This window comes from Anomaloglossus baeobatrachus, chromosome 5 (genome assembly GCF_048569485.1).
Source record: "Anomaloglossus baeobatrachus isolate aAnoBae1 chromosome 5, aAnoBae1.hap1, whole genome shotgun sequence".
Taxonomy (NCBI): domain Eukaryota; kingdom Metazoa; phylum Chordata; class Amphibia; order Anura; family Aromobatidae; genus Anomaloglossus; species Anomaloglossus baeobatrachus.
The window spans coordinates 58,702,778-58,723,681 of NC_134357.1; the positions used below are offsets into that span (position 1 = coordinate 58,702,778).

Genomic DNA, 20,904 nt, shown 5'->3' on the forward strand with positions numbered 1-20,904 from the left:
TCTCAGCCTTCCCGACCTCTTTTACCACTGATGTGTAATGTGTTGTTATTTGTAAATATTATAGGTAATGGTGATTTTCCATGTTAAATTTTTCCGATACCTCCGCCCAGCTCAGAACTCTCCCCTCCTCTGTTTTCAGTAAATCACCCAACCTCCGTATCCCCCTCTGCTTCCATCCTTGAAATAATTTGTTTTGAGACCCTTGAATAAAATTTGGATCCTCCCACAGCGGGGTAAATATTGAAAGACAATAAGGGAGTTTATACAGTTTTCTCAGTGCTCTCCAGGCCCCCACCGTGTCCTTTATTAAACAGCTCTGTTTCACGTACGTTGGCATTTTATCTAGCTTCATATGTAATGCCGCTACCAAGTTAAAAGGGCTTGTTAGCTCCCTCTCCAGCTGAACGTTAGAAAAGAAGGTTGTCCCGTTGATCCAGTCTTTTATATGTCTGGCAAGTTCCGCTAAGTTGTACAATCTAATCATGGGCATTTGTACCCCTCTGTCTTTTTTCTGTAGAGACAGCTTTGAGTAGGCTACTCTTGGTCTCTTTCCCTGCCATAAAAATTTCACAAACGCTTTTTGCAATTTGTTGATATCGGTGTGTTTCAGCAGTAAGGGAATAGTTTGTAGAGGATAGAGCAAACGGGAGAAGCTGATCATCTTTATCAGATGTGCTCTGCCAAACAGGGACAGGGAAAGATTTTTCCACCTATTTAGCTCTTTAATTATTTTTTCAATTAGGTGGGGATAGTTAAGTCTATATAATGACATTGAGTCTCTGCCTATTGTAATTCTAAATAAGTGATGTAGTGGGGGGCTATGGCTACTTCTATTCCCTCACCTTGCCTATTTCCCAGGGGTGTCAAATATAGAATCTGACATTTACTAATGTTTATCCTGTAGCCTGAGAAGGAGCCAAAGTACGCCAGTTTGTCTATTACATTCTTTAGTTGGTTTTCTGGGTCTGACATAAATAAAAGCATATCGTCTGCAAAGCAGGTTAGTTTTATCTCTCTATTCCCAACCTTGATTCCTGAGAAATCTTCTGATTTTATTAAGTATTGGGCTACTGGTTCAAGGGCCAAGTCAAACAGAAGAAAGGACAGGTGGCACCCCTGCCTAGTCCCCTTCTGTAGCTGAAAAGATTTTCACAGAAAGCCCATTCTGGAAATTCTAGCTTCAGGCGTAGCGTAAAGTGCCTCCATATAGTTCCGAAAAGTACCCATTATGCCAAATTTATCTAATACTAGCCCTAACCAATGCCAATTTACATTGTCAAAAGCCTTTTCCGCGTCTAAGGCCAATAACGCAGGGTTCCCCTTTATCAGGCCCGGTCTTTTTGTTCCATCTAGTTCCGCCAATACTGTGCGAATGTTGAACACTGCTGACCTATTTCTGACGAACCCCACTTGATGTGGTCCTACTATCGATGGGAGGATCAATGCTAGCCGGTCTGCCAGGATTTTAGAGATTATTTTAATGTCTTGATTTATCAGCGATATGGGCCTGTGTGATGAAGGGTCCGAGGGGTCTTTTCCTTGTTTGTGTATTACCTTTATATATACCATATGGCCAGACTGTAGTAGGATTTTATTTTGGAGGGTGTAGTTGAAAACTTTTACTAAAGTGGGCATAACATCTTCCTGTAGTATTTTATAAAATTCCCCCGTCATTCCATCGGGGCCTGGGGCCTTGTTAATTTTAAGGTTTTTCACAACTGTTCTCACTTCCTCCTCGTTTATTGGGGCATTTAACATTTCCCTGTCCGATTCCGTAATTGTGGGTAATGACAGATTGTTTAGGAAGTTGCCACCTTCTGTGTCATTTGCTGGCCCTTGTTCATATAGTTTTTTGTAGAATTCTCCAAATATGTCATTGACTTTCTTTGGGTCATTGTGACTAGCCCCAGATGGGTCCCTCAAATGAGTTATAGATGTTAAAGGAGTTATTCCCTTTGCCATTCGTGCCAGAAGCAAACCTGCCTTGTTCCCGAATCTAAAATAATGTGATGCAATTCTCTGGCCCCTCATCCTCTCTGCCCTGTCCACCCACAAGTCAAATTCTGCTTTATCCACTTGTTCCTATTACCAATAGATGGATTATTAATGTAGTTTGTGTATGCTTCTCTGGTCCTTCTGCTGGCTTCAGTGTATGCTTTAGTTGTTTTGTTTCGCAATGCTTTCACATATCCCATTATTCTTCCCCTTAGTACTGCCTTAGCTGCGTCCCAGTATAAATGGGAGTTCTCCTCATGTGCCTTATTATCCCATGTATATTCCTGCCACCACATTTTCACCAGTTTTTGGAAGTTCTCGTCTTGGGCTAAGTGTGAAGGGAATCTCCACAGTATGTCTGTTCCCTTGGGGTAGGTTTCTTCTAGGTCTAGGAGTAATGGGGCGTGATCTGATATCACCAGATCTTGTATGTCGATCCTCCTCATTTTGTTGAGTAGAACTTGTATTAGTAGAAAATAGTCTATTCTAGACCATGTGTTATGGACGTGGGAGAAATGAGTGTACTCTCGGTCTGCCGGGTGTGAGTTTCGCCAAGCATCTATTACGCTAGTATGTTCTGTGAACGCATTCAGCACCCTGTCATGTGTCCTGGCTACCATGCGTTTGTGTCCTGTGCCCGACCTATCTTCTCTGACGTTCATTACCGTATTAAGATCCCCTCCTATTATTATGTTCCTCTCAGGGTCCTCCAAAACCTGCCTCTCCAACTCCTGGAAGAAAATCTTATTACTCTCATTTGGTGCATATACATTATAGATTTTGAGTCGTCCACATGGGGTATCAAGCAAAGCTTTTTGTATTCTCCCATCTCCATCATTTTCCTGTGTTATTACCTTACAATTTGCCTGCTTATGGAGTAGTAGTAACACACCTGCTTTATTATTTTGGGCTGAGGATCCCATCACTTCTCCCACCCACATTTTGCACATTCTGGTGAAATCCTGATTTTTCCAATGGGTCTCCTGAAGTAGGGCAATGTCTACTTTAAGCTTCTTTAAGTGCCTCAATATCATTCGTCTTTTGTATGGCAACTGCAGGCCTTTAACGTTCCATGACACAATTCGCATCCTTATATATTACTTGAAATCTTACTTCTTATCCTATCTTAACTAAAACCTTCTTAAAACCTGTCCACCGCGTCTCTCTCTAGTGGTGCAAAAAAAAAAAAAAAGTCAATTAAACCAAGAAAATAACACCGCTATCCTATATCCTTTGTAGGAAAACACAGTTGCGGACTTCACTTTTTTCACGCATGTATGTAGGGACTCCTACTGATCCCTCTTTCGCTCCTCAAAATATGTTCGCTTTCTTGAGCTTCTACACTTCATTTAAAGGCGTGCTAAACATAGCTTCAGAAATATATACAAGTATCCCCAAGCCCTGAGGACTAAAAGTAGGTTGAACCTCAACCCAGTATAAAGAGGCTCATTCCCAGGAGAGATGAAGGAAAAGAAAAGAAAGAAAAAGGAAACAAGAGGAAGAAAGGAGGGAAGAATGGAGGAGGGGTCCAGAGGATGGTTACGGGAAGGAGAAGGGTCGTAAATGGGGAGAGGTATGAATGAGATGGGGGAGTTGATTGGGACGGATGGGGTGGGAGGTAGTTTGTGGGTGGGAGAAAGTGTGTAGTCGGGGAGGGGGGGGCAGGAGAGGGTTTGTTTGTGGGTGGCAAATGGGGTGTGGGTGGGAGGGGGTGGAAAGTAGTTTGTGGGTGGGGGAGTGTAGTTGGAGGGAGTGGGAGGGGAGTGGGGTTATGGGGGTAGAGGAAGGCAGTTATGTGTTGGAGGGGGGTGCGTTTGGGTGATGGGATAATAACGGGGTTGGGCAAGACAGAGAAAGAAGGACAGAGGAAGAAAGAAAAAGAGGAGAAAAAAAAGGGAAAAGCGGGGGTATGGAGAGGGACTATGGGTGTCTGGGTTATGGTAGAGTTAACACTTTCAGGCCCACATCATGAACTCCAGACCCCCATACAAATCCCCCTCCCCCATCGCTCCTTTACAAACAGCATCAATACTCCACATTAATCATCAGCAATTTTGCCCCTGTAAGGGGTATTTTATGTCCTCACCCCCTCTGGGGAGTAGCATCCCCACTCTTCGCCAGAGGCGACGATTTTGCAAAAGTCTTGTCCACATAGCTTCTTGCCTGATCAGGGGCCGTGGATGTCTCTGTTCCTTCTCCTGGGGCAAAGAATTTAAGGATGGCCGGGAATTGCAAAGCAGATTTTATCTTCTTTCTGAAAAGCTCTGTGCAGACATCACTGAAGGCTCTTCTTTTCTTTGTGACTTCCGCCGAATAGTCACTGAATATCAGAATCTTATGTCCCCTTACCACCATGGGGGATGTCTTCTTCCGAAATGCTTGTAAGATGTTAGTTTTATCCACAAAGTTCAAATATCTGACAATCACTGGCCTGGCTCTTGGAGGTGTGTTTGCACTTGTGTGCTGGGCTGGGGGTCCCACTCTGTGTGCCCTTTCAGCCTTGAGTGAAACAGCAATCCCCAGAGCGTGAGGTATGTCCTCCATGCATATCCCCATTAGCTGGTGAGGGGTAATAGTTTCTGGGAGCCCAATGATTCTTAAGTTGTTTCCGTCTGGAGCGATTCTCCAGATCATCAATTTTATCTGCAAGCTGCTGGTTCAGCCTGGTGACTTTTTGCAGCTCGGCCTGCACCTCCCCCAACTCATCCTCCGCAGTGCTGAGTCTATTCTCCAATGTAGCCAATCTTTCTGATTGCTGTGAGATGGCTTCCTGCATTTGCTTCAGGGCATCAGACAGAGCTCCAGCATTTCCTGAAGCTTGGGGGTTAACTTCTTATAACCACCTCATCTGCTAGGGACTTGTAAGAAATGCTGAGACCTGCAGTGCTTATCTCCTGCTCACCCCCTCCCTCCTGCTGGGTAAGCTGATTACAAGGTTTATTGCTTTTCCTGGGCTTGGTCACCTCTGGAGCCATTTTAGCATTAGCCAGGCTGCTCCTTTGGGCTGGGGAAGATCCCTGTCCTGCTGTCCTGTTCTTGTGTACATACCTCTCCATTATGTCTGAGGGGCATGCACACTATCTTATCTCCTCTTTCACACCTCTTATCAGCTGGTTTGTGTGCTTGGGACTGCAGGGGTCTTGATAAAGAAGCAGGAGCTCTTCTCACATGCTGCCTTCCATGCCAGGGCAGAACCCAGAAGTTTTTCAGAAGCAGATTTCTCTGTTTAGATATATTATATTTGCAAGTGTTTTGTGGGAATTATTCTAATTTTCTGAGATATTGACTTTTGGGTTTTCATTGGCTGTAAGCCATAATCATCAAAATTAACAGAAATAAACACATGAAATAGATCCCTCTGTGTGTAATGACTCTATATAATATATAGAAATAGATCCCTCTGTGTGTAATGACTCTATATAATATATAGGAATCGATCACTCTGTGTGTAATGACTCTATAATATATAGGAATAGATCCCTCTGTGTGTAATGACTCTATATAATATATGCGTTCCCCTTTTGTATTGAATTACTGAAATAAGTGAACTTTTTTGAGGATATTCCAATTTATTGAGATGCACTTGTATATGAGGCTGTTGAGACGGGGACGTGAGACCTGTCACCCGTCGGTGCATTATGGTGCATTTTCAGACCGCGCAACAAATATGTGTGAATCTGGACTTAAGGCCCCATTACACGCAGCGACATATCTAACGACATATCGCTGGGGTCACGGAATTCGTGACGCACATCCGGCCTCGTTAGCGACGACGAACAACAGCTTCCTGCGTCCTCCGGCAACGAGCTGGGAGTGATGATCATGCGGCTGCTTTCCGCTTCAATTGGTGTCCTACTGGGTGACGTCACTGTGGCACCGCACGAACCTCCCCCTTAAAAAAGAGGTTGTTTGGCGGCCACAGTAACGTCATTTGTAAGGTATGTTTGTGTGACACATACCAGCGATATTGTTTGCCAAAGGCAGCGATTTGCCCGTGACGCTCAAGCTATTGATGTCGCTGCGTGTGAAACAGCCTTAAGAGTCAGGGCTTGAGAGCAGCTTTTCGCTTTCTCTTTTCGGGTAGTACCAGGCAGGGTGTCCTCTCTGCGATGTCCATATACCTTCCATATTGTGGGTCATGTTTCACGTTCATAGATTTTTCATATTCTGACAAGAGCTGATAGAAGACGACGTCTGGCCGGATGTGAACAGACAGTTTTTCTGAAAGTGACTGGCACATTATCAAGTTCACACCTCTGTAATTCATGACGCCATTAGCCATTCAGACAGTAATACAGCTACCGTGCATTTCTCTAGGCAAATAATTGCAGATTACGCAGCGATCTGTGCCCTCGACTTGGACACGGATGCGGCTCTGAATGCACCATATATTGTAATGTGCTTTTAGCGGCGCTCTACATTATAATGAGATTTCAACTGTTCTGAGCGCTCTAATTATGTCTATGGCAGACGGCGGCGTGAACTCAACATGGAGGCTGAATAATAATAGGCACAAAAATGTTGTAAAATCTCTCATTCTGGAATAAATAATATGATTTCTCGCCTTAACCCCTTCCTTGCCAACCAAAAACTCAAATCCGATCCTTGAGGGTAAGAAATGTGTTAACCTAGTAAAGTAACCATTACTACTCAAGCCCTCTATAGCCACCATTCAAGTGAACGCTGCAGACAGTCATTGGCCTCAGCGGTGACGCTTGCATGTACAGCCACCCCTTACATCCACTTGGGGGAGATCAGCCTTTACCTGATGATAAGTTTTTCTTTGTTTTTTTCCCCATTTCATTATTACATCCTTTATTTTTGGATTGAGAAAAGGGAGGCGATTAATTTTTATTTACTATTTTTGGAAAACTTTTTGCGTATTTGTGACTTATTTTTTAGTTTCCCTAGGAGACTTGAAACTGTGATTTTTTTTATTGCAATATATACTGAATAGTATCTAGTAAAAATGACTGCAGGCTGGGCTTCATGGGATTACAAAGATGGCATTAATGGGGCCTTTAGTAAGACCGCGGCTGCTGCGGCACAAAAAGTGCTGGCTGTGCTGTATAAGGCCCATTTCATATGTCAGTGAAAAACACAGGCGTTCTTCACTGACGTGTAAAACACGCACATGTCCCTCCGTGTTCCGTGATTCACGGCACACGTGGGTTGTCTATGTGCAATCCGGGCTCCGCTCTCCGTGGTCCGTGATTGCACTTAGAGATCAACTCACCTGCGCCCGCTCCCGCTCTCCATGGTGCTGATCGCTCCCGCGGTGCAGCATCCGGCCGGCACTGACCTCCGCTGCAGCTGCTTCCGGGTCGGCTGTGTTGTGCATTCATGAATATGCGTGACAGTAATGAGCCGGCTCAGAAGCCGCAGGCTGCACGGGCTGCACAGAGCGTCACGGGAGCCGGGTGAGTAAAAATGATTTTTATTTTATATGCACGTTTTTTGCTGGTACCTGTTTCTCGGATCACACAATAGTGTGGTCCATGGGACATTGGTGATGCCAGAAAAAATGGACATGTCTCTGTACGGAAATCATGGACACGCGTGTACGCCGCACGGAGACATAGTCAGTGAAAAATCACTGATGTGTGCGCAGACCCATTGATTATAATGGGTCTGCGTATGTCCGTGATTCTGGTACGTATCAAAAAAAGCAAACGTACCAGAATCACTGACATCTGAAACAGGCCTAAGGTTGAGTTCACATGTCCTGTGATCATCCATTAGAATCGATCCTGTAGAGATCCGTTGGGAAAAAAGGTTCTGCAAACCCAACTTTTTGTCCGTTTTTAAATAACTGATGTCTGCCTGATCCGTTTCATTAACATCGGAGTCTATGGAGAAGGGATCCGCTAACAGATAGCTATATAGCCATCTGTTTTTCTTGCATTTGTAACGGATCCTTTTTATTATTACAGGATCTGTTTCCAATGAAAGATACATAGCAATGGATCTGTTCTCCATAAACATGTTAAAAAAATGGATCTGGCAGAAATCATTTTGCCAACGGATCTCTTCAGAATCCATACTAAAAGATGATTACAGGAAATGTGATCTCAGCCTAACACAGGAAACTGCTCTGTGTGGAACGGGCTCAGCTCCTGAGTGCGCGCCATACACCAGCACCAACTGCATAATGTGATACTATGTGAAGGTGTGGGCAGGGGGGGAAAGGGAACCGGTCAGATCCGAATTTCCTATCTGGGGTAGGGCAGTTAGGGGCTTGTAATTACCTTATAAATTATATTGGTGTCAAAGGTATCAGCCAGTGGTGATACCAGAAATAATATAATCCCGCTCCACGTCAGTCCCCTGGGCAGGGCACAGCACTGAGCAGTCATGGCTGTACTCCCATTGTTCATTTGATTGACATCACGCTAAGCAAATTAACAAACTTAATGGGATGCCAATAAAATAGTGGGTCTGATTGGGAGCATAGAGAGGTCTGGAATAGAGAGAATGCAGTGGCAGCTATTTCTGCTTTCACTGCTGACCTGATGCCTATGGAGAGAGACATGAGCGCATCCATGGAAGTTCGGGTTCTGCCAGACTTTAGATAATGTTCTGGTCTGGACACGAACTTGACCCGAATGTCATTGGAAATCACAGATTGGGCAGTTCGGCTCTCCGCCCCCATACCGACAGCCATAGACAGATCATTTCCAGGGGAGGGCAGAGTTTTTCCAGTGCGAGCCGATCAAACACTGCAAACGGCTCGCACTGGACCGAGCACAGCGATGCTCACAGGAGTGGTCAGCATACATAAAGCAACCGAACTTGAACTCTGAATTTTTTGTTCTCGAACACCAAACTTTAAAGTTTAAGTTCGCTCATCTCTACCAATGTCATCATTTACAAGGTAACGAAAAAAAATAAAAAAAATGGGAAAACAGACAAATTTCTTTTATTTTCCTACTGATATTGCCCGATATCAGGAAAAAAGGAGAGAATATGAACATGACCTGAAATTGAAGCTCTTGACAAGTTAATTGAATATCATGATTAAATATGAATATTAAATATAATATATTATATTGAATATAATATTGAATATAATAAAATAAAAATAATAAAGTACTAATATAATATTGAACATAATATAATAAAATAATTAAAATAATAAAGTAATAATATAATATTGAATATAATATAATAAAATAAAATAAATAAAATAATTAAAATCAAGTAATAATATTGAATATAATATAATAAAATAAAATTAAACAATAATTAACATAATAAAGAAATAATATAATATTGAATATAATATAATAAAAAATAAAATAATTAAAATAATAAAGTAATCTAATATTGAATATAATAAAATAATTAAAATAATAAAGTAATAATATAATATTGAATATAATATAATAAATAAAATAATTAAAATAAAGTAATAATATTGAATATAATATAATAAAATAATAAAATAAAAATAAACAATAATTAACATAAGAAATAATATAATATTGAATATAATATAATAAAATAAAAAAATAAATAAAATAATTAAAATAATAAAGTAATAATATAATATCGAATATAATAAAAAATAAAATAATTAAAATAAAGTAATAATATTGAATATAATATAATAAAATAAAAACAAACAATAATTAACAAAATAAAGAAATAATATAATATTGAATATAATAAAATAAAAAAATAAAATAATTAAAATAATAAAGTAATAATATAATATTGAATATAATATAATAAAATAAAATTATTAAAATAAAGTAATAATATTGAATATAATATAATAAAATAATAACATAAAAATAAACAATAATCAACATAATAAAGAAATAATATAATATTGAATATAATATAATAAAATAAAATTATTAAAATAAAGTAATAATATTGAATATAATATAATAAAATAATAACATAAAAATAAACAATAATCAACATAATAAAGAAATAATATAATATTGAATATAATATAATAAAATAAAAATAAATGAAATAAAATAATAAAGTAATAATATAATATTGAATATAATATAATACAATAAAAACTGAAATAAAATAATAAAGTAATAATATAATATTGAATATATTATAACAAAATAAAATAATACAAATAATAAAGTAATAATATAATATTGAATATAATATTGAATATCATAAGAAAAAAAAAATGCAAAAATTCCCTGAATACAAGAACATTTTTTAAGGCTCTTTAAACCAAATGTACGACAAAAAAAAGTGTCTCTTGTTAGGAATAAAGGTAAAAGGCTATAAAAAAAAAAAAAAAAAAAAAAAAAAGAAGTATCTCGACTATACAAGATCCTGGCATAGAAATAACAGAAATAGTGCAGGTAATTTATCAAGCATCCAGCTTATGGCAGTGATGTATGTGTTCATGTGCAGCTCATGCCGTCACAAATCTGGTATAACATATGTCAATATATTGGCCGAACTCCGACTGAGACACACTTTTGGCAATTGCGCGCCTTTGATAAGAAGGTTCATTACTGGCCATTATCCCTCGCCCATAGCCCACAGATTTCTTCTACTTACGCCTTGTGTCATTGGTGGAGCAGTTGTTACCTTTAATGTTGCCGTTTTCTTCGCTAGTTGATCTAGCTGCTTACTACTCGGCGTCTCGTTGGCATCGTGCCACCCCATGTCATTATCTCCGCTGGTTTCAGAAGTCTTTCTTTCATCCTGGAAAAACAACAAGTATAAAACTGCAATGAACAATTTAAAGTGTAAAGTTGTTTTAAGTCTGCTTTGAAGGATTAGCTCGCAGCGATATATTATATCAGAGAGAATTGGGAGCCATAGATGTATACAGTATTTATCAGTAGGCAACAGGAGTGCAGCGCCAGTAGCATCTACAAACGCGGCTTTCCGATGGGCTTTGCGGTTTTACATAAATAAAGCTTAAGTGTCGTAAAAAAAAGAAATCTGCATTTTTCTAATAGTCGCTGTGTTTCGGTTTCTTGCCATGTCTGCTTACTGTCAGTGAACGTTATGGTTTACTTTGTGACACGGTAGACACCAATAAATCTAATAGGGTTTGGTACAGCAATTGGAGGAGGATTGTATTCTCTGTCAGTTACAGATATAGCAAAGGTTAAATTGACAGCCCTGGGATATCATGGCAAAAAAAAAAGTGTAAATTGGACACCTAACTTGACAGACGTCAGTGGCAACAGACATGATGTTTACATATGTTACCTTTAGTTAATAAAATCGTGCCACGTTTCAGTCTACGATTGTCACAAGGAGGTTTTTACAAACTTAGGCAGTGTCAGGATCTGTGGAGACCCACAGACTTGTGGTTCATAGGCAGGCTAGGAAGAGTTAGGGGTACTTTGCACGCTGCGACATCGCTACTGCGATATCGTCGGGGTCAAATCGAAAGTGACGCACATCCGGCGCTAGTAACGACGTCGCAACGTGTAAAGCCTAGATGCGCCGATAAACGATCGCAAAAGCGTCACAAAATCGGTGATCTGTGTAGCGTCGGACATTTTCATAATGTTGCACCAATAGGAGATACGATGTTGTTCCTCGTTCCTGCGGCAGCACACATCGCTGTGTATGAAGCCGCAGGAGCGAGAAACATCTCCTACCTGCGTCCACCGGCTATGCGGAAGGAAGGAGGTGGGCGGGATATTTACGTCCCGCTCATCTCCGCCCCTCCACTTCTATTGGCCGCCTGCCGTGTGACGCCGCAGGACCCGCCCCCTTAGGAAGGAGGCAGGTCGTCGGCCAGAGAGACGTCGCAGGGCAGGTAAGTATGTGTGAAGCTGCCGTAGCGATAATGTTCGCTACGGCAGCTATCACAAAATATCGCATGTGCGACGGGGGCGGGGACTATCGCGCTCGGCATCGCTAGCATCGGCTAGCGATGTCGCAGCGTGCAAAGTACCCCTTAATCTCTGCTGGTCTGCTTGTTAGTCTCCTTTGATCACATGCTGTGAGGGAGGCAATCACATTCGCTTAAAATCCCCATTATTCAGTACAGTCAATTTTATAGTTACATTGAATAGAATTTTTATGTGAAGAGCACTAAAAAATCCACAACCAATAAACCTACCAGATAACGGTTCTTCCAATACATGCTGGGATGAAGTGGATCAATCCTGAAAGACAGCAGACGGAGGCATTTCCCGGCTATATACAAAGCCTCGGCCTTCAGATCACTACAGCCGCCAGATAGTGACAAAGCATTGACCAACTGAGATAGAGCAGCGGAGGCCACCGTACCACCAAGTGTTTTCCACTAATAAAAAACGGAAAATAAAAAGAAGAAAATATGTAAAACACCCAGCACACATTACAGTGAGGCTATTTCCATCTCGGCTGTGTATGTACATGTGTATGTACATACAGATGTGACTGATCAAGTGTTCACAATAAACATATATTTTTAGAATGTTCCATATCAGTATCCAAACAGACAAGTCCTGAAATTTTGCCGTTTTGACCACGACCACTGAGTCATATAATAAGCTGTTATTTCCTATTTTGTAGCCATCACTTCTCAGCAGTCTCATTATCACCACAGCCAGTATTACAATAAAAGGCAGTGACACCTATATATTAATAACACAATTTTTATTTATTGGTGATGGTCACAACTGTCCTCCTTCGTCTCCATGTACAATGGTCTCCACAGATCCAAGACCATGCCTAGAAAACTTAATAAACATTCCCAAATTATTGTCCATGTAGCTGTGGTAAATGTTATTAATCCAATAATGGCCAAGAGATGTAAATTTACAGCTTTTACCCAGGGCCAGTGGAAATTTTCGACGTGGGGTTAAACCTCCTGCAATCTAGCAAGAGCAGGTCCAGAGCCCAGCTTTCAGACATGGCTGAAGAACCTGGGGAGAAGACAGCAGCGGTTTATCACCAATTCTGTCTTCTATTTCACTGGATAAACTGTGCTCAGTAAGTGCAGTGCAGATGCTTTTGTAGAAACTGGTGATCACTAGAAAAAATTGGCCCATCATTAAGGCTCTTGTTAGCCTGGACATTTAGGGCATGTGCCCACGAGAGCCTGTTTGTGCGGATTTTGCCGCGGAAAACCTGCGGATTTTTCTGGACTTTCCAGATAAATCCCCAGGTTTTAGCATGTACAGTCACTCCCCATGTTATCCTATGGGACATGGGGAGTGCTGTGTCCATGCTACGGAAAGTGCGGCTGCTGAACATGCTGCGGATGTAGGCATCCGCATGTATAATTGCATGTCAATTATTCATGCGGAATTACCTGCGGATGTCCCGGACCTCCGCTATGGAGATAGAGGCCGAGACGTCCGCAGGTAAGCCGCGTGAATGTCCGCATGTTTCCCACAGCTATTCCGCTGTAATCTAGCAGCTAAAAATAGCTGCGGACGCCGGCGGGCAGCTGCGGGAAACATGCGCTCGTACCTGCGGATACATAGCCTAAGGTGTTAGGGGGGATATCCAATGCTTAAATTACTTTTACAAAAGCCTATTATGATGTTTTTTGCTCTTTGCAGCCTGCCTATCAGTCTTCTTAGGGTCTGTGCACACGCTGCAGAAAATTTCTGCAACCTTGTGCTCAACAAATGCAACAAAAACTGCATGTGTTTTTTGGTACGTTTTTGTGCCATGCGTTTTTTTTAGTGTATTCAATGGCTGGAAGGGCTAAAAAAAAGCAGAATAAAAACGCACAAAGAAATGACACGCTGCTTCTTTTTTATGCACTTAAAACTGCAAGGAAAAAAGATGGCACATCCTTCAGGAATTCTCATAGACTTTGCTGGGATAGGAAATATATGCAGTTTTGGGCAACAAAATGCACCAAAAACGGACCGTGATCACAAGCCCTTATGTTTGTTTCCAATGTGTCCTTGCAGCCGCTTCTGTTTGTGGCTATGTGGCTACATTTCCCATTTCGCTGGCTTCTCAACCAGCAATGCCTAAAGGCACTTTCACATTGCGTTTTCACCTAGGTTCACTGGTCCCGTTGGGGCATCTGTACGAACCCCCCCCCTCCGCAAGATGTGTTTCAGACCGACGGGGCCATTGACGTATATATGTTTTCTGCAGGCGGACACCCGAACATAGTCTACTACATTTGGGTGTCTACCTGCAGAAATCGTATATGCCCGAAAATGGAGCAAGACAGAGCACACGCTGACTCAGTCTGCTCCATTATAGTCAACGGCCCCACTGGCGTATGCGTCCGAAACACATTTTTCAGGGGGTTCGGACGGATGCCCCGACAGGACCAGTGAAGGGTAGGTGAACACGCAATGTGAAAGTGCCCTAAGTATTGACTTTGTATGCAATCCGACCTCAACAATGAGCCAAGACACACATGCGCCACCGGGGAACTCATTCTTTTTGGGTGGGGAAATGTGCATAAGTGTGGCCAGTGGCCCAGACGGCAGTGCTCTGTGTGCATGCCGTCACAGGAAGGCGAAAAAACACTGATTGAGGCGGTGATGTGGCACGCACTGAGATAAGGAATTTGGCGCCATATTGCTAATGGAAAGCAATTGAAAATCAACTTCTTTTACAACATAAAGGCCTATCAGTGAATTTTACGTAATCCCTTTAACAGGAAAAAAAATCAGGCAAGGCAGCTGCCCAAATGTACAGAAAATAGAGAACAATCAAGAAAGAGAACAAGACAATAAATAAAGAGCATGTATCGCTATCTGGATTTACTTATTGAAAAAAACCCAACATATTATAGGTGATACATTCCTTTTAAAAAGAACATTTCCTTTGGGTTTTAGGGAATTATAAGAACACAATAACATGTCCATTCAGCCTCCCGGTATGTAGAGAAGGCGAGGGTCGCGCGTCTCAATGAACGCTGTAGACAGCTCTGGCCGCCAGCACATGTCTCCGCTGAAAAGTGGGCTGTAAAGGAATTTTGACAGGAGGACCGAGCAGAAAGTGTGAATTCGGTCCAGACCCTGTCCAAGGAGCACATTTCTCTACCTAAGAAGGACACAGTTTCCTGACCCTCACAAAAATTCTCTGGATCAAATTAATTCTCTACCTTCACCTTGTGATAACATTAGTCATTACATAAAAATGTAGCCCTTTTTTCATATATTCTCAGACTTTCCTGCCTGGGTTAAAGAGGAGGTTGTATAAGGGATTTATAGATGGGCACTAACATTACTGTCTCTTTTATGGTCCCTTAAATGTAAATTGCTTTTGCAGCCGCTGATTGGCATTGAGTGATGCCACTTAGCACACTGTAAAGCAGGGTTTACACGCTACAACATTGCTAGCATCGGCTAGCGATGCCGAGCGCGATAGCACCCGCCCCCGTTGATATCATGTGATAGCTGCCGTAGTGAACATTATCGCTACGGCAGCGTCACACGCACTTACCTGCCCTGCGACGTTGCTCTGGCCGGCAAACCGCCTCCTTTCTAAGGGGCGGTTCGTGCGGCGTCACAACGACATCACACGGCAGTCGTCCAATAGAAGCGGAGGGGCGGAGATGAGCGGGACGTAACATCCCGCCCACCTCCTTCCTTCCGCATTGCCGGTGGACGCAGGTAAGGAGATGTTCGTCGCTCCTGCAGTGTCACACACAGCGATGTGTGGTGCCGCAAAAACGAGGAACAACATCGCTAATAAGGAGAAAACGATTTTTTGTTTCAGGATGACCTCTCCGCAGCAAACGATTTTGGCCGCTTTTGCGATCGTTTTAAGTCGCTCATAAGTGTCACACACTGCGATCTCGTTAATGACGTCAGATGTGCGTCACTAATGATGTGACCCCAACGATAAAATATTAACGATATCGTAGCGTGTAAAGCCTGCTTTAGGGTATGTGTCCCCAACCTGGACCCGTTGAGTCCTGGATGTGGTGGATCCTGACCTGCGGGGCCACGAGTTTCCTCCAAAAGAGATCACAGCTGCTTGTGCCCACGAGCCGGGCTCGGGCAGATGTGGTCTCTCGCTGTGTTCTCCCTGCAAAGTTTGTGTAGCACCCCTGATGTATCAGGTGCCACAAAATATGTAACCTGTGGACAACCCGAACCCTGGAATACCAGTGCCGGTGACAACACAACACACAAACACACAACCCCTTTTCCCTGCCTGGAGACAGCTTAGAGAAGGGCTTCATGGAAGCCGCCAATCGGTCAGCTAGAAACCCGGGAGGGGAAGGGGCTGAACTTAAACAGAGAGCGGGAACTGAAATCAGTAAGAAGTGAGGAGGCCATGCGTTAGGAGTGAGGAGGACGTGAAAGAAAGTGAGGAGAAAGGTGTTAAAACCTGAAAAAAGAACTGGAGCTAAAAAAGAGTAGAGTTGCTGTGGAGTAAGGAACCAGTGCTTAAGGAACCCAGGGTTGCCAGAGGAGTGCGGGACCAGGACTCCTAGAATCCAGCACAGGCGGGGTGCAGAACCCTTGAACGGGAGTATGCTTCAAGCTACCTGTTAAATCTGCCAGGTGAGGGGATCATCAGGGTCCCTCACCAACCTGAATGTCTGAAGCAAAGCAGCAAGGAGGGGACCTGGGGACAGGGACAGGAGTCCAGCCCATTAAATTGTCCAGGCTGCCTGCTATACGGGTAAAGACTGTGAAACGGAGGGGATCCCAGGAAGCTTTAGACCACGGGGACCCACCAAAAACCAAAGTGTGCACGGAGGACAGCTCACCAGGTCACTAACTGGCACTGGGAACAGAGGGTGAGGGAACACCTGAAAACCAGCACCACCAGGACACTGGTACTAGAACAGTGAGTAAAAACCAGTTTAAACTGCAGTCCCTGTGTGGCTTGAATCTTTTCTACATTGGTGCCTCATCAGCTCACACTGCACACTACAACCACAATTATCATCTTCTGGGGCCTAGCCCTACTTGCGGAGGGCAAGAACATCTGAGCTGCATTATACTACTCGCCCCAGAAAGATCACACAGAGGCGGCTCCTACAAAATAGCCGCAACCCGCAAGTAGTCAAAAACTCCTTTATTTATTTTACTTTTATTTTTCCACTTTTTCACCCTTTTTCGGATCGACCCCCGGGGTCACGGAACCGTGCGTCAGCCGCGACCATGACTCCCCTGTTCACCACACACCCGGGACCGAGTATCCCACTTCCCCCGGGGTGTCACATTTGCTTCCATCTCCGCAGCAAAGAATGGACATGCTGCAGCTCGGAAAGCCGCACCGTAGTTCAGTTTTCACTGCTGGAAAAACAAGCAACGTGGGCAGGAGATTTCTACAAATCTCGTCCACTGTCCTTGTACTGTACAATGCATGGTTTTGGAAATACGCTGCATCCAAAAAGCTGCGAGCACGCTGATCGTCGCTCCTTGGTGTCACACGCTGCGATGTCACTAACGGCGCCGGATGTGCGTCACTAACGACGTGACCCCGACGATACATCGTTAGCGATGTTACAGCGTGTAAAGCACCCTTTAGGCCTTATACACACAGCAGTTTTTCATACCTGCTCAATAGAGTTATAATCAGGGGTCGCTCTCACAAATTCTTCCACGATCACACGAAGTTCTCCTTTGCGTTGTTCTTCTTCCAATTTCTCCTCCTCCTCCATGATGACAAGTTGGATGATTTCCAATGACAGTTCAGCAAATCCAAGCTTCATTTTTACAAGTTTCCTCTGGACTGGCAAACTAATACCCCCCGCCTGTAAAGCAAATTAAATCACGATGCTTTTGTATTCCACAATGTCTAAAGGAGGATTAATGTTTCCAGAAATGAAAAGTGGAGGAAAAAAACAAACAACTAAAATATTTAGGATGGCAAATGAAGTGAATGGCGCAGATGTGTGCGAGGATTTATTAAATCTTATTACTTCTTGTATAAAACATGCCATTAATTCAAAAAAGGGATCTGAAGCCTTAGGACAGACTTGTATACTTCCAAGATTAATGGCCACTCACTGCTCTGGTCATTAATTGTTTGGAATTATATAATAGAACATAAATGCAATGTCTGGGAGACCCCCGGAAAAAGGGGACGCCTTAAAGATGCACACATAAGTTGCTAAGTGTCCTAGAAAGCATCCAAGACCTCCTCGAAATCACTGATGACACCACCCAGGTAGAATCCCCCCTTCGGACCCCATCTAAACCTTATGTTCTGTGACCCCTGACTTTGTGCACAGCTCAATTCACATGTATTATTCTTTCCCTGCCCAACAGTTGGCCATGTTTGTGAGGTTGTGACTGCAGCACTCAACTAAATTGGTGGTGGTCCTGGTAGTTTGACCACCATTGATCAGAAACTGAAATTATCCCTTTCTGTGACCAGAGTACCCCTTTAAAGAGAGATTACCAGGCTTATACTTACCAACCTGACAGCAGTATAACGTAGGTACAAAGACTCCGATTCCAGTGATGTGACACTCACGAAGCTGCTTGCTGCAGTTTTCATAAATCACTGTTTTATCTGCTGCTTCTCTGCTACTCTTCTCGGTAATAAGCTCTTGTTATACGATCCTTGATAATAATCAGCTGAGACTTTTCCTGTCCACAACTACTGACCGGCAGCTTTCTATCTATCCAGAGTAGAGGCAGAAAGCAGTCAATCAGTAATATGAGCGTGGTAACTGAGAGGGCTAGCAGAGCTGCAGCAGATAAAATAATGATATTATACAAACTACAGCAAGAGTCTGTCACATTGGCCAGGGGAGAGAGGGATAGGGGCTCCTAGACTAGCCCTCTGACTGGGAGGGCCCTGGCAATCCCTTATCTCAGAGTTACCTCTGATGGTGAGGATGTCTGAGCCACCAGACTGACCCTGCTCCTGACCATCCCTCTTGTAGTACCCTCTCCCTCACCACCCAGGAAAGGGGTGGCCTGGGACAGGAGCATGTTAAGACTAACAGGGATAGACAAAAAGGGGAAATAAAAAATTCTATCACACAGACTAATCAGACAACAAATGATAAGGAGGACAACTGAGAGCAGGAAGGAAATAACCAGACAACAGGAGGAATTCCTCAGAAGCACATGGGTCGGTTTAGCAAAAAGCTATTGTCGGCGTGGGATGACAAATTCCTCCATCTTAAAAAAGCGGGGAGTAACTGTGATAGGTCTCCCGCAACATGTGATCCAAAAGATAACCAGCAGTCTAGCAGAGAGTAACTCCTGCTACTCAGATCACTAATGAGTAGAGTTGAGCGCGGTTCGTGGTTCGTGGTTCTCCAGTTCTAGGCTCGAGTGATTTTGGGGCATGTTCTAGATCGAACTAGAACTCGAGCTTTTTGCAAAAGCTCGATAGTTCTAGAAACGTTCGAGAACGGTTCTAGCAGCCAAAAAACAGCTAAATCTTAGCTTGGTTTCTGCTGTAATAGTGTAAGTCACTCTGTGAATCAAACTATTATCACATTTCAGTGTATAGTGTGCGTGAACAGCGCCTTCAGATCACTGCTGTTTCTATAATGGCGATCGCCATTTTTTTTTTTTTTTTTCTTGTCTTCCTTCCCTAAGCGCGCGCGTCTTGTGGGGCGGGCCAGCATGTCAGCCAATCACAGACACACACACACCTAAGTGGACTTTGAGGCAGAGAAGCAACGGCATGTGTGATAGGATCTGCATGTCACATGTCCCTGCATTATAAAACCGGACATTTTCTTCACGATCGCCATTATCTGCCTTCTGCGTCTTTGGTGTCAGACATCACTGTCGCAGTTCCGTCCTTTGTCCTATCGCCGATACAGCTGTATGCGCTGCATACACAGCGTTAGACAGCTTAGGGAGAGCACATTCTAGCAGTCCTTTTAAGGGCTCCAACCGGCAGGGTCAGAGAGCCATAGGTGACAGGTCCTGCAAACAGCAACAGCGTCTGTGTAGCCCAGGTCAGGGATTTCCTCCCTGCATTTCACCATTGGGAGGGAATAGAAAGGCAGGCTTCCATTCCTCTACCCAGAGCACCACAATCCTGCCACTGTACCCTCTTGTCCTCTGCACACTCCAACTCATTCTAACTAAGCCATTATACTAGCAAACACTCAGTGTACCTAGTGGCATCCTATCTGTGGCTATTGGACTTTGCTATAGTCCCACTAGTGCAAAGACATTTGCAGAGCGCATCTGCCTGCATTGCACACTCCAAGTTTTTTAAACTAAGCAATTTTACTAGCAAACACTCAGTGTACCTAGTGGCATCCTATACGTGGCTATTGGACTTTGCTATAGTCCCACTAGTGCAAAGACATTAGCAGAGCACATCTGCCTGCATTGCACACTCCAACTAATTATAACGAAGCCATTATACTAGCAAACACTCAGTGTACCTAGTGGCATCCTATACGTGGCTATTGGACTTTGCTATAGTCCCACTAGTGCCAAGACATTTGCAGAGCGCATCTGCCTGCGTTGCACACTCCAACTAATTATAACGAAGCCATTATACTAGCACACACTCAGTGTACCTAGTGGCATCCTATACGTGGCTATTGGACTTTGCTATAGTCCCACTAGGGCCAAGACATTTGCAGAGCGCATCTGCCTGCGTTGCACACTCCAACTAATTATAACGAAGCCATTATACTAGCACACACTCAGTGTACCTAGTGGCATCCTATACGTGGCTATTGGACTTTGCTATAGTCCCACTAGGGCCAAGACATTTGCAGAGCACATCTGCCTGCATTGCACACTCCAAGTTTTTTAAACTAAGCAATTTTACTAGCAAACACTCAGTGTACCTAGTGGCATCCTATACGTGGCTATTGGACTTTGCTATAGTCCCACTAGTGCCAAGACATTTGCAGAGCGCATCTGCCTGCGTTGCACACTCCAACAAATTATAACGAAGCCATTATACTAGCAAACACTCAGTGTACCTAGTGGCATCCTATACGTGGCTATTGGACTTTGCTATAGTCCCACTAGTGCCAAGACATTTGCAGAGCGCATCTGCCTGCGTTGCACACTCCAACAAATTATAACGAAG

The 20,904-nt window shown here is 43.2% G+C and overlaps 1 protein-coding gene across 2 annotated transcripts in view; it reads right to left on the reverse strand.

Annotated features, from left to right (window-relative positions):
* Positions 1 to 20,904, reverse strand: part of CFAP46 (cilia and flagella associated protein 46) — a 370,852-nt gene that overhangs the window by 83,055 nt on the left and 266,893 nt on the right. For both annotated transcript variants that reach the window (XM_075348545.1, XM_075348544.1), the window contains exons 41-43: positions 17,432 to 17,629; positions 12,068 to 12,253; positions 10,570 to 10,686 (exon numbers count right to left, since the gene is read on the reverse strand). In XM_075348545.1, coding sequence (XP_075204660.1) covers positions 10,570 to 10,686; positions 12,068 to 12,253; positions 17,432 to 17,629 — 501 coding nt within the window. The remainder of the gene's footprint in view (positions 1 to 10,569; positions 10,687 to 12,067; positions 12,254 to 17,431; positions 17,630 to 20,904) is intronic.